This window comes from Pipra filicauda, unplaced genomic scaffold, assembly GCF_003945595.2.
Source record: "Pipra filicauda isolate LSUMZ 115617 unplaced genomic scaffold, ASM394559v2 scaffold211_size2331000_pilon, whole genome shotgun sequence".
In the NCBI taxonomy this organism is placed as follows: Eukaryota; Metazoa; Chordata; class Aves; order Passeriformes; family Pipridae; genus Pipra; species Pipra filicauda.
In genome coordinates this window covers 942,331-955,733 of record NW_024104323.1, presented here as the reverse complement: position 1 = coordinate 955,733, position 13,403 = coordinate 942,331, and the positions used below count along the sequence as shown (strand labels likewise).

General features: G+C 39.7%; 1 protein-coding gene across 1 annotated transcript in view; it reads right to left on the bottom strand.

The window, feature by feature from the left end:
* Window positions 1–13,403, bottom strand: part of ULK2 (unc-51 like autophagy activating kinase 2) — a 38,036-nt gene that overhangs the window by 20,306 nt on the left and 4,327 nt on the right. The window contains exons 4-10 of the mRNA XM_027743540.2: window positions 5,497–5,529; window positions 5,113–5,149; window positions 3,714–3,887; window positions 2,583–2,656; window positions 1,951–2,052; window positions 1,534–1,592; window positions 1,135–1,217 (exon numbers count right to left, since the gene is read on the bottom strand). Of these exons, the coding sequence (XP_027599341.1) occupies window positions 1,135–1,217; window positions 1,534–1,592; window positions 1,951–2,052; window positions 2,583–2,656; window positions 3,714–3,887; window positions 5,113–5,149; window positions 5,497–5,529 (562 nt within the window). The remainder of the gene's footprint in view (window positions 1–1,134; window positions 1,218–1,533; window positions 1,593–1,950; window positions 2,053–2,582; window positions 2,657–3,713; window positions 3,888–5,112; window positions 5,150–5,496; window positions 5,530–13,403) is intronic.

Here is a 13,403-nt window from a genome sequence, read left to right as displayed (position 1 = left end):
AGTAGTCAAAATTTAACTTTTCAACAGAGGTCTTTTAAAAAAGCTGCCTGAGTTTGCATTAAAAAAAACCCAACAAACCAAAAGAAGGAAAAAGCATTACTGCCTGTGCAGTAATGGGCAACCAAAAGCCCAGCAACACAAAGGCTTTTTGAGGCAGAAGTGAGTAACAGACCATCCAGAAACACATACAAATCTCAACTCTACTCCTGACTAATCTTGAAGAGGCAACAGTTGTAACCAGTTTGAAGGATTCAACAGCAGGGATTTGAGGCCTTGAAATCTTAAGTTAGAACAATGTTCTGCAACCAAAGGTCTCCAGCTAAAGACAAAAAGGCCAAACACAGCAGCAAACTGGAGCCAAACAAGTCCACTTTTGTTGAGGGTATCCATCTAGTTGGTACCAGGTTTAACCTCCAAACTATGGGAGTTAAAGAAATACAAAGCTGTTGTTTCTAATGTTTTGGGGCTTAAAAAAACAACCCAGTGAAAATATTTCTCTTAGTAATACCTAAGCACAATACCAGGAACTCATCTCTGCAAATAGAAACAATTTTGGTGTAAATCACATCTCTCACTGACGTCAGATATCCACACATAACAGCTCTGAAGGTCAAATCAAACATACATAGTTTGGATCCCCATCAGTACAGTTAATGATATTTACAGTCTACAAGAAGAAAGAACAGGGGAAAAACATTTAAAGCAACTTTAAGTGTGTTCTTCCAGTGCTCTGTTACATTTCTGCAATCACATGGACATCAGAGATATCTGTTCCCAGTCTGAAGCCAAACCACCAGTTAAAGCAACAGAAATATAACTGGGGCATGAAATTTAAGGTATATCAGTTAACATTGGAAGGGATGGGCACAGCTGAAAGAATTAAACTGATTTATATTTCCCTACTCAACAACAAAGTCAGGATTTATGTGCATCACTGAATACTGACAGTCCTGACAGTGGTTATCCAATGATTTATTTTAGCTACTCTGCTTTCTTTATGATAACTGAGAAGAAAAAAAAAATACTTCACTTTTCATGTAATTGGCTTCAGACAAAAGGTCAAGACAATTATTCTGGTCACATGAATACAACTAACAAGGAAAGTCAAGAGAGCAAGAGAAAAAAAATACATACCAAAGTCCATTCTATCCTTTTGGTTTCTCTGAAGCAAACCCAGCAGCAGGTCAGCCAGATAAGTTGATGTTTCTCTAGGAATACTGCACACAAGAGGAGGTAAAACATGCATTAAATTTAATGCATGCATTAAATAATGCATAGCACATTGAATTTCAGGAAATCAGCATTCCACCACATCCCTAAGTCATCACTACCCGTGTTCTACAGCCTTAGTACAGGACCCTTTCAACTCAGCCAGGTACAAGGAAGGCAAGATGCAACACGAGTCACTGGTATCACTCTACATCCTTGTAAAGATGGCAACAGCAAATACTTCTATGAATCCCAGGCATTCACAAAGATGACAAAGTGTTCAGTCAACATGTGTAAGTGACAGGAAAGGCCACGGTGACATACCTAGGAATCAAATTCCTGTTCTTTTCATAAAACATTCTCAAATCTTGAGGGCTATTGGCCTGTCAAATAAAAATGTAGATTAATTAAAGCTCAGTTTCATGGAGAAAACAGCTTTTGTACCTACACATACATACACAGTAAAAGAGGCTTTTGCAGAGGGGCATTAAAGGAGAAAACCCGAAGCACAGCAGTGACTTCAGCACTGAGTATCCTTATTTATTTATTCCCTCTGGATTGAACACACTGGTGATACAGATTAAGCATAAGCACCTTCTCCCTTGGTATTCTTAAGTGATCTGGCCTTTGCAGCATCAACACTACACTCAGCCATCATTTACTTCTACTTTCATGACAAGAAGCAAGAGCTCTGGCAACGTCCTCCAGACTGGAAAGAGGAAAAAGGAAATAAAGTGCTACCTGAAAAGGTGGTTTTCCAACAAGACACTGATAAATCACAGTTCCTATGCTCCACAGGTCTGCTTTAGCATCATAGTGTTGAGACATAATCACTTCAGGGGCCTGGAAAGAACAGCAAGATCTCAGAAGGGAGAACAATAAAGCAAAGCCACAGCAGTATGAATTCTACAGTTCTTCTGCCAGAGCAGTATTAACAGAGACCACTTTATTGCAAGAGAAAATTAACATTTTAACATGCATCACATGACTTGAGAGGTAACAGTTCTACCTAAAATGGAAGCTGTGTTTCAAAACCAGAGAACACTAGAAATGCTGATGTTCTAGAGAAAGCATCCAGCATTTGGCACGTATGGGAAGAAGAGGCAAGTGTTATTTATTTGGTTTATGCAGTTCTCCTTGTGGGCAAAAAAAACCCACTGAGAAATGTTCAACATCTCTCTGATTTCAACCATCGCAATCTCCAGATCCCAAGAAAAAAGAGGCAGTAAAACTATGGAAAGGGGAACTGCACACTGCCCCTAATGCTTGTGAAGCAACACCAGGCATCTGCCAATCTGCAAGCAGTCAATTATTTTGTTCTGGCAGGAGGATGTTTGAGATAAGCAACACAATGTGAAATGTGCTGTCCTTACCATGTACATAGGGGAACCACACAGAGTTGCAGCCATCATGTTGCTGTGCAGATAACGAGCAAACCCAAAGTCAGCTGTGTAAAGAAACACGTTGGTCAACAAAAAGAAACACAATTTTTCAATTTTTTACATTGAAATCTGCTACAATTACCAGTGAGACTGAAAAACTGCAGGTTTAATATATAGGTAACCACATGGAAGAGTAAAATCTTTGTTACCCGGAAAGAATTATGTATCACCTTCTAAAGAAACAAGCCAAGAAACAGCAGTGACATCATTTGCACAAACTGCTGCTCAGCCACCTCTCCAGCTGCAGAGAGGCTGGTCTGGCGTCAGCAGGAAAGGATTAAAGTCACTGGCTAAATATAAATGGCTCATTAAGAATCATGAATATACAATCTGCTCCAGTGAAATCACATCAGGTAGAAGTAGTCAAGTTTCAGATGCCTGAATTTTCCATGTAGGCAAAAGCATCTGAAACTATCAAGGACAGAGAGGTTGTTTTGTCTCCTCTGTGCAGTTCAGATGATTGAATAAGTTGGAACAGATCTTAGATTTTGGTTGAGCAAAAGCACAGAAAAGAAACTTGTTAAAAACAAGGTATTTTTAAATGGACACTTATCAGACAACAAAGAGAGATTAAAACTCCTGAAGTGGCCTCAAAGAGGAGTTTGATAGTATCCTGAACAGTTAACAGCTCTCCCCAGTTACAATGCCAAACCTCCCTTTGACAAAAATAGGTCATAACCTACATTTCTAAATGCCTCAAATAACCCTTAGGAGGGTCTACCACTAAAAAAGCAAACAGCTGGAACTGTGCCTGGACATGCACACAATCTTGAAATGTGCTAAAGGCTACTCCAAGCTTCAAAAGTTCCAGACCTAGGTCTAATTAAAATAGTTTGATACGAGAAACATCAGCTAAATAGGTTTCTTTGTCCTGCAGATTCAAAAAGGCCTTTATGATTCAAGAAACTACATCACGGCACAAAGCTCATCATTCTAGACTTGCATCAATGTAATACAGACCATAGCCAGCCCCCCCTCTGAGCTTTAACCAGAGACATTACTGAGCAGGGAAACAATCCAACAACAACGATTCACCTTTCAACCAAGGAAAAGCACCTTTACCTATTTTGATGCGAATGCCACTGACACTTGACTTCCTACGACTGGCATAGGACAAGAGGATGTTCTGTGGTTTGAGGTCCCTGTGGATGATGCCTTTGCTGTGCAGGATCCTCATGGCAGCTGCAATCTGCTGCAGGAACACTCGGATGGTGTCCTCACTGAGGGTCCCCTTAGCTGGGAATGACACACACACGGGCAGGTGAGGAAATAAATATCAGTATCTTCAGGCAAAAAATAAGAGTTGACAGTGATCAACTGTGAAAATAATGAAGGCAACTGTATCATAGGGAATTACCATCAAATCAGACTGAATTACATGCAGAACAATCCAATCTCCAGTGTTTTTCTACAAATGTATATACTCTTCCAAAAACATATACATCATAGATTTACACTAGATACAGAGCTCTGAATTATCTATTTTTACAGTAGTTTATTCAACTCAGTAGCATCTTAATTGTAAAGCTTCCCAATCACCATTAAATCCTAAACTTGCTCAAAGGGCAAAGGAGACAAGAAAATAAAAGCATTTCACATTAAGTGTATCCAAAAATCATGTTACAGCCTAAAGCCATAAACCTTGTCCTTTAAACAAATGATTACAGGGATGCAGAGAACCACTCTGCTCAGAAATTCTACCCATTATAAAATTTATTTTGAAGGGGAAAAAATAAGATGGACTTTTCAAAGTCTCTTCAGAAGGTATTATATCTCATTCTGCAGCCTGAAGAATTATTGAACACAGGAGCTGGGTTTCACTGTGCAAGTCTTTCCAAAGATTTTAATGGGAAGTGAATTAGGCTTTTAATATACACAGTTACCATAACAATGGCTGTGCACAAAAAGATTCCTTCAAGATCCTGAGATGCAAAAGCAAGTAGAAGAATATTTTCATCGAGAAAAGTATGAAGATTAACATCTCTGCTCAGAATTGTATCTGTAAAAGGAATCCATTTGTCATGATTCTGCAACTTTTCGCTTTGGGCAGAGCCATGAAAAATCTCTCCTAAGCCAGCACTGCCTCTGTTGAAAGCATTATTATGTAATTCAGCATTTTTAAGTTCACATCTTGGAAAAGAAAGCAGGTGGAACCAAAACACTGGGAGCAGCCCCCAAAATGCCATTTTAGAAATAGAAACCCACACAATTTTCAGCATGCTACTAATGGTTAGCTACAGCTTCTCCCTCATTTACAAATAAGGGAATGTTACATTCAGCTGTGGCTAAAAAAAACCTCATTTTCTGTCTGTGCATTATTACATGTACCCTCATTCACCAATATTTAAAACACAAGCAAAAAAAAAAAAAATCTCAGAGAAGCACCAACAGATATCCAGAATACAGAATAAAAACATGTAATGCAATAACCTTTTAATAGGGAAAAACAGCCATCAATTACCTTGTAAGTAATCTGCCAAATCCCCACCATTGCAGTACTGTTGAAAACAAAGGGTTTTATTCAAAACACAAGCACTGAAATACTGGTTACATCATTTTTACTTTGTAATCTTTTCATGAAAATCAGATCCTTTCCAGCTGTTTGCCTTATTATTTGTAATTAACAATTTGAGGTGCAACACTTCATCAATACTCATAAAATGAAACTGAATAATTTATGCATCAAACTGTGCTGGTAAATTTAGTGAGGCATAGGAAATTCATCATCTACTTTTCAGAATTGCTTTTTCAACAGGTCATGGTTAGTTTGCAGCTGTGCAAAGGAGTAGTTTTGTCTAAAAGTCTTTAAAATCAACCAGAAACAAACATACATGTTAACACATACCTCCATGACCAAAAAGACAGAATTGGGCATTTCCTAAAAGAGAAGGAGAAGAGAACAGATTTAAGACTGTGAGAAGATAAAACCTGTACCTGTGTTTACCAGGTATAAAGTGAGATGTTTCAATCACTGAGAAATCTGATGTTAAAGCCACTGTTTCAGAAGGTAGCAAATGCGCACATTCTCCACCATTAAATATTTCACATTTCCAAAAATGTTTGCATATGTAAAAAAGAAATAAATCAATCACCAGGCAATAACCTGAAGACTAGAGCAATCATTTGACAGAGCATCATACACTAAGAAATATCATTTTCCACTGATGTGTCCCTTGGCTCTCACCTGCCTTGGATGCTCCACCAGCAGCACCTCTCCATGAAGAACCCTCACAAACAAATAAACTTTGGCTACCAGGCACTGCTGAAATCAGTCACTAACAGGATAGTGATATTTAGTCAAATCTACTGACAGAATTACAAACTGTAAACAAGACAATTTGGCCATGACAACCACTTTTTTCTAAGGAGGAATTCCAAGGTTATGTTCCCCACTCCTGGGTGAAACAAGCTTTGGTTCTGCCATCCGACAAGCCGAGGTCAGGCAGGAATCACAGAGCAGTTAACTGTCTGGAATAAACTGATTCCCAAACGCTATATTATAGGATAATTAATTCAGGATTCATGGATACTTCTGTTAAGTATCTCCCTCGGTGAGTCACTGGCAGAAGCATCTCCCTTCAGTGCACCTCGTGGCAGAGCTGTGAGTTGTTACGTTCATCCTTCTGAGATCTTCCAAAGCACTGACCTCCCGTGACCCACCTGCAACCTCAATTCCCTCTTCTGTAACTGGGGAAAAGTTCCTGAAAGACAGATTACCTAACTTCTACTGGAAATTATCTACACACTCCACAGAAATGCAGTAAAAAAAAAATATGTGCCTAAACCTGACTGTAATAAAAACATTCAGCCTTATTCCAAATATTTATTTTGTGTGATGGGAGAAAGGGCCGACCTGCCAATGCCAACGACCAATATTGTTTTTCACAAAGTCTCCTGCATAAAATAGTTCTGCTGTGCCTACAAAGTTGAAGACACTCTGAGAGCTTTTATAAAGTACAAGTGTTTTTCCCCTCTGAGCTGATTAAGGCTGAAAGGAAAGAACACAAAGAGAACTGGAAGGAAACATAAGGGCAGTATACACTAAACAGGATGATGCTTTTAGTTACACAGTATGTTACCTCCCTTTCCCTTTAAAAATAAACTTCAACAAAGGTTGACAGATTGTGGGAAAATATGTTTTTAAGACAGTTGAAGGAAAAGAGCGAGATGGCACCAGACAAGGCCAGGCACATGTCCCAGTGGGAAGTGGATCTGCAGACAGTCTGACTGTATTCTGCTGAACAGAGTCACAAGAAAGTCAAAAGGGACATTGCACTGCAAAATAAATGCTGTGAGCTCAGCCACCTTTCTCAGTGCTTGCACTGAAAGTTCAGCACATGTTCAATCTGTCCATACTGGCAAGAACTGCCACCAGAGTGCCGTGTTCCAGGGCTCACTGACAGCTCAGGTGAAGAAAAAGAAAAATAAAAGTAAAAATGGGCCCACAAGCCCAAGCCAGAGAAACCAACAACCCTAAATCCACACACAGCACAGAGCTCAGGGATGGCACAACCCAATAAAGCCAATTTCTACCAATCCATCACAGATACAGATGTCCAGATAACTACATATAACTGTAATACAGTGCCAGATGAACTGATTGGGCTGCCTCACTTTTGGGAAACATTTAGTTTAGTCACTCGTGTCTGTGTTACAGAAATGCATTTGAGGTTCTTTCCAGCCCAGAACATCAAGCACATTGAAGATTTGTTTACATTTGAAAATTAGCTTCCAAGAAAGCAGGTTTCTAGGAACATTAATCAAATCTGTTGGGAATGAAAGGCAAACTCCAACTAATACAGAATATTAAAGCAGCAGTAGATCACATTTCAGGAAGTCCCAATTGTTCAATGTTTCTGTAACAGCCGTGGCCAACATGAACCATAATTTACATTGCTATAAACACCTCAAAACCAAAGTGCATACATCAAAGCAGAAAAAGATTAGTAATTACTTGCTCTGCAAGTTACTGAAAATACACAATGATAAATGTTCCTTTTGCAACACCACCTTCCAAGACAGAATCTCACTTTCCTTCAGGAACCCCAAAAAACGACAAACAGCAACTCTGAGATCCCAATTTACTGAACTGAAAATTCTGCCAACTGAGGATCATTTCACTTAAGGGACAACTGTGACGTGCAAAAGAATAGCCCAGTTAAGGAGCAGGGAAACTGCCCGTTCTGCAGGGACAAGAAAGCAGCTCAGCCAGTGCATTTCCACCCGAACATTGCAATCCCATGAATCAGAGAGATGTTCCACAGCGTCAGTGCCTCCACTCAGCACTGCACAAAAACAGCAGCTTAAGGCAGGATGTAACGCTCAGCTCATGACAGACATTTATTCATCACAGAGCTGAGAGAATGTGTTTTCTGGATTCCCTTGGAAACAAAGTCCTTTCAAATGAACTGTTCTCTTCAGAAACACGGAGCTGATGACTTGCCCTGTAGCACCAGCCCTCACCTGTTCAGAAAGTCATTCCTACAGATCACACTGGATTCCCCTCAAATAGCACTACTGAGCCTTTTTTTTTGGACTGATATTCTAGACTAAAAAAAAAATGAATCAAGTGACTGAGTAAAGTCACAGTAAGAAGCAGAGTGTGTTTCCTTCCTGTAGCTTGGATAATCCTTTTTTATTAAATCAGCAGAACAGATTAGAGATTTCACAGACATTTTCCCAGACTCAGAAGTCCTATCTAATTCATACTGAGGAAGTAATAGTTTGCACAGTACTGGTACCAATCTCCCCAGCCACAAAATTGCACCAACTTTAACTCATAACTAAACACTTTCCAATATCCCATCAAAACAACTTTTAGTTCAAAACAGCTGAAGTTGTTCACCCTTTCACAGTTGCTCAGATTCTACCTTACAGTTCTTGGCCAGTCTGACTGGGAAAGTGATCTCCATGTGGGGAATATATTTAGAAAAGACATGTCAATTCTGGAGACACATTTTTCCCTTCTAAATTATTTTGCTGAACAATAAAGTCCCTCCTATCACCATTCCCCAGACCTGTGATTTCTGTTGACTTGCTAAACAGAGTGAAGTGCTCAAAAATGGAAAGCTTAGTAAACCAGCATGTTTCAGATCTAACATTCAGGAATAAAGCTGATCTAGCAAGTTATTTTCAACTGCCTCTTGAAACAGATAACAGAGCTTTCAAAAATTTGCATTGATGTATAGATCATAAAATCACTGCAGTTGGAGTTGTTCTGACCTGCAGTACTACCTAGATAAACAATCAAGCAAAACAAATATCTGCTGTGTTGCAACAATCACCAATCAGTTTTGCCCAGTGTGCCTTGCTTTTTTGCTTAGAGTTTTCTTGACAAAAACCTACCTACTTTTGCTCCTTCTTATCCTGAATCTAGGTTTTACTTGCAAGCTGAAGTAGAATATAGCAAAGGCTAACAGGAAACCAATTTACAATTAGGAAAGCCAACAGATAAACATAAGAGAAGAAGGTTAAGAGGACACGTATTTGCTGTGTTTTAATCCCAGCCTTCCAACAGCTGTCTCGAGAGATGGGAAGTTTTATCCCAAGTCACAATCTCAGCACAGTAGTTCCATTTAAAAAACATTAATTGAAAAAGAAGTCAAAACATCCATGGTTACTTCTGATAGCTGTTGCTAGAACTGCAGCGTACTGGCAGAAACATTCCCTAGATTTCATTTTGGGATGGAAGTACTCCTTCAGAACAAGCTGAAGGTCTGCAAGGAGCTTACTGAGCTGCCAAAGCAGGAACTGTGGCAAATAAATACTCTCTTTTTGCTCCAAGTCTGTAGATTCTGCTGCAGTTTATGATGGGAGTCCCTAGAGCACAAGAGTTAATCTGACAGCTTGTGCACTGCTATTATTTGATTAATTTTCTGCTTTGTTAATTTGTGCATTATTAGATATAATTTTTTGGCCAGGAACACGCTTTTCTTTTTTTGGGGAGCTTTAAATACATTTGGCAAAAATTCTAATGATATAGTAAAAAAAGCACTGGTCCAGACCTTTTTAAGGCTGTTTCTCACTGTATTACAGATGCTCTTGTTTTACTTTGCAAGTGCACCACAGCAGCAACTGCTACCACCTTCAGCTCCTGTCACCTCAAGCAGTGAACATTTTGTTAGTTCTGACTACATGCTAAGCCTCAGACTAAATGTCACTAGACATGTGCCTGTAGGATTCAGGTGGGGTGCATGCTGCCAATTATTCACATAAAAGAGCAATCAGCCATGGAGGAATGTACCACAATAATCAGATCATTCATTTGCTGTTATGTGAAATGCTGCACTTAAATAACATATATGGGAGGTGGGGAAGGGGACTGAAAAGGCAGAACTGCCCTCAGCATACCTAAGGTTTAACACACTCATCTACTAGAAAACCTTCTGAACCAGTTCTGAAATTCACATTACAGCATCCAGGCACAGCAGGTAAGCTAAGGACCGTGCAGTCACTCCAGCTCTTTGGTTCTGGGGGCCAGAACAAATTCTAACTGGTTGTCCCCAGCCTCCAACATCTACACTGGTGTCATTCCTCACAGGTTAATACCATCATAACCAACTTTTCAGTTGGCATCAGCTGCCAGGAAGTGTTTCAAAACCTTCACAGTGTCTACAGGGCAGGATTTTCCTTTTTATCTGAACAGCACGTTCCCATAGGATTATTTCCACACAGAGTGAGGAAGGATATTGACAAACACAAAGGCCTTAAGCAAGGAGCTGAGGGGGAAAAACTAAAGATATTGAGACATTCTCACTGAAAAGACAATAGTTCAGAAAGAGCTATATGAGAGTATGAAGGCAATCAAAGCTGAGACACACAGATCAGCACACAGGATGCTTAAGCAAATATCTCAAGAACCATCAGCAACACTACCAGACCAACTGCAGTCCTTGGGTAAATCAAGCAGAGGTATTTAATTCCCACTGGTAAAACCACAAGTTCCTTCCATAAGCATCCCTAGCAAGAACTCCTGGGCACTGTGTATAAGCAAAGGGTGACGTGTAGGTCCCAGAAGGACCACTGGCTTCATTCCCACTGGCTTTCACTGCTTCCAAGGACAGCAGAAGCAGCTGCAGTCCTTTTGTCTGCTCTGTACCAACAAGCCAAGTCAAGAAACCATTTCTGTCCAGATACTGTTTCTCCAATAACACTCTAGAAATTAGTTCTCCCTAAACTACTGTTCAAATAGCAAACTTCAGACTCCATACAGCGAAGACATTAATTCACTCTCCTAAAACGTTATCTCCAAGATACATTACAGGCTTTCATTCTGAGGGCTGACATTCTAGAGAGGTCTTGAATTAAATTATTTGCTAAAACAGGCACTGTCTGGCACTGTGTGAGATTAGTTCTACTCAGCACACACTTGGGATCATGGACTGCACAAAACTGTAAATTCATGCCCTAAATATAGCACATTCCAAATAACTTAGTGATACCTTCATACTTCAGTAGAATACTTTATCCAAGGATCTCAGTGTACTTTATGCTGGCGAGTTAGAGGTTATTTTAGACTCCTTTTGCTTTTGAGAAAACAGAGGGCTCCACTTCCCCAATTAGATTGATCTTCTTCTGCAGGATGAATGACATCCCACAGCACCACCATGGGAAAAGAGCTGGATCTTTGTACTATTTTAGAGATTCAGGATTTTTTTAATTCTTGAATGAAAGACTATCAAACTCCTGCCCAGAAGATAGGGGGAAAATGTTTTAACAGGTTACATCTTGCTATCCATCCATTCTACCTGAGGGTTCTTAAAGCATTTCACAAAGAATTAATTTCACATTTAAAGGTGAGCTGCACATTGACTGTTTTCCAGAGCCCTGCCACTGCAAAACGTTTGCCTCTCACAGATGGAGGGTTCGTATTTGAGCATCTCCACAAATGCCTTAAGTCTTGGCACCACCATGCAGCTCCCTGGCCTCCTGAGATGGCACAAACAGCAGTGGTGTGCTCTGCTTACATAAAATGCTTATCTGCAGCTCCAACCTGCCAGTGCTGCACGTAAACCACCTTACAGAAATCAAGGGCAATTATCGTGCTGGCTCCAGAACAAAACGTTTTTCTGCCGACCAAAGCACAGCATTAACACACACCAGTTCACTGGGGTGTGTCTCCAGATGAATGGGCACTTCTAGTAATTTAACTCCCTGCACTCCAGACATACTAGTAACACATCAAAATGGTATTCACAGGAGGTGTAGCATCAGCAAGGTAGGAGGTTTTAAAACGTTCTTCTACTATCAGCAGAATGGGCCACAAGTTCTTCTTGGATCTAATTAAAACCTGAATGCTGTATGTGTCTTTATTATGCTGACTTGTGTGACTGGTCCACTGACCATGCAACAGAAACACAACCATAAAGGAAGAGAGATGAAGGAGAAGGAATGTAACCACCTCCTGCGAAAAATCAATCCACAGCCTTTTGCAATATGTAAAAAAATAACTACCCACCCTTTCATTCACAAATTGCTATGCAGGGATACAGCTTTAATCTCAAAGTACTGCCAGTAAGCATAATTTCATTTAATATTAAGAGATGTAAAAATATTTGCTTTTCATTGCAATCAATTTACGCTTTTTTCACTTAGTTTTGCCACTTTCATTGCACACCACCTTTTCTATCTGAAGAGCAACCAGCTCTTGGATTATTCAGCTAAATGTTCAAACAGTGCATTTGAAACATTTTTTTATTTCAAACTGTCCAAGGTTAAGAAAAACTTCAGACCAACAGAACTACAAAAATAAAACAGACTCCCAGACACACTGAGAACTTGCTACTGTGCCACAGACTCCACTGGCTCTAGCACCAAGAGAAAAAAAATAGCCTCTGTAAACTTAGAAATTGCTTGAAATCCTAAAGTCTTATCTGCTGTACTACATCACTGTGTTCAAAATGCCATGGCAAACAAAAAGGGCAGCACATGCTAGAAGATGAAATGCTAAAGAAAATTAGTAGGTGTAACAGCCTACAAGACATGAGAATGCCTTGCATAGTGTTCGTTCCTGCTGGGTTATAAATTAATGTAATCACACAAGTTAATGAGGTCTGTATTTCACAAACACAGCCCTCTTCAGAAAGGGAAAAGCTCTTTTGTGCAAGTGTCACACTCTTTAGACCATATTTTGCAAAGCAATTTCTTCTATAGAAGTAGCATCATCATATTGCCAAGTTTTGTGTTTGCCACGGATGTATTTGAAATATATCAAGGTACAAGACACAGGTTTGCCTTTCTCTTTGCTTTAACTGTTTGTTTTATTGAAACACAACAGTTGGTGACAAGCAGCAAGATCCCTCTCTCAAATGGAGAGTACAGCACTGATCATTCCAGAAGTTCTGTCAACTCGAGGGACACCCTTTCCTGTGGTACAACAGAAAAGCATGAAAGTTATGTTTATAAATAACCTTTAGGTAAAGAAACCATAGACAAGCGTAGGGCTCTGTCCTCTCCTCCTATGTGCATAAATTAAAAGAACAAGGCTCAGAAGATACACAATGTTAAATCATCAAAATACAGATCTAGTCAACTCCCCCCAGGTTGAGCTGCAAAGCTCACCAAGGAATCTTCACATATAAACAACTGTAAATGATAAATCTGAAACTCAGCTGCTTGCTCACACACCAACGCCCTCAGTCAAGAATTCCACTTGCTTTTAAGATGTCTGGATATACTAAATTTAGGATGCTGAGGGATTATTTCCACTTAGCAATACTCAGTAAAACCTGGTCTCCTCAGGAAGCACAAGAG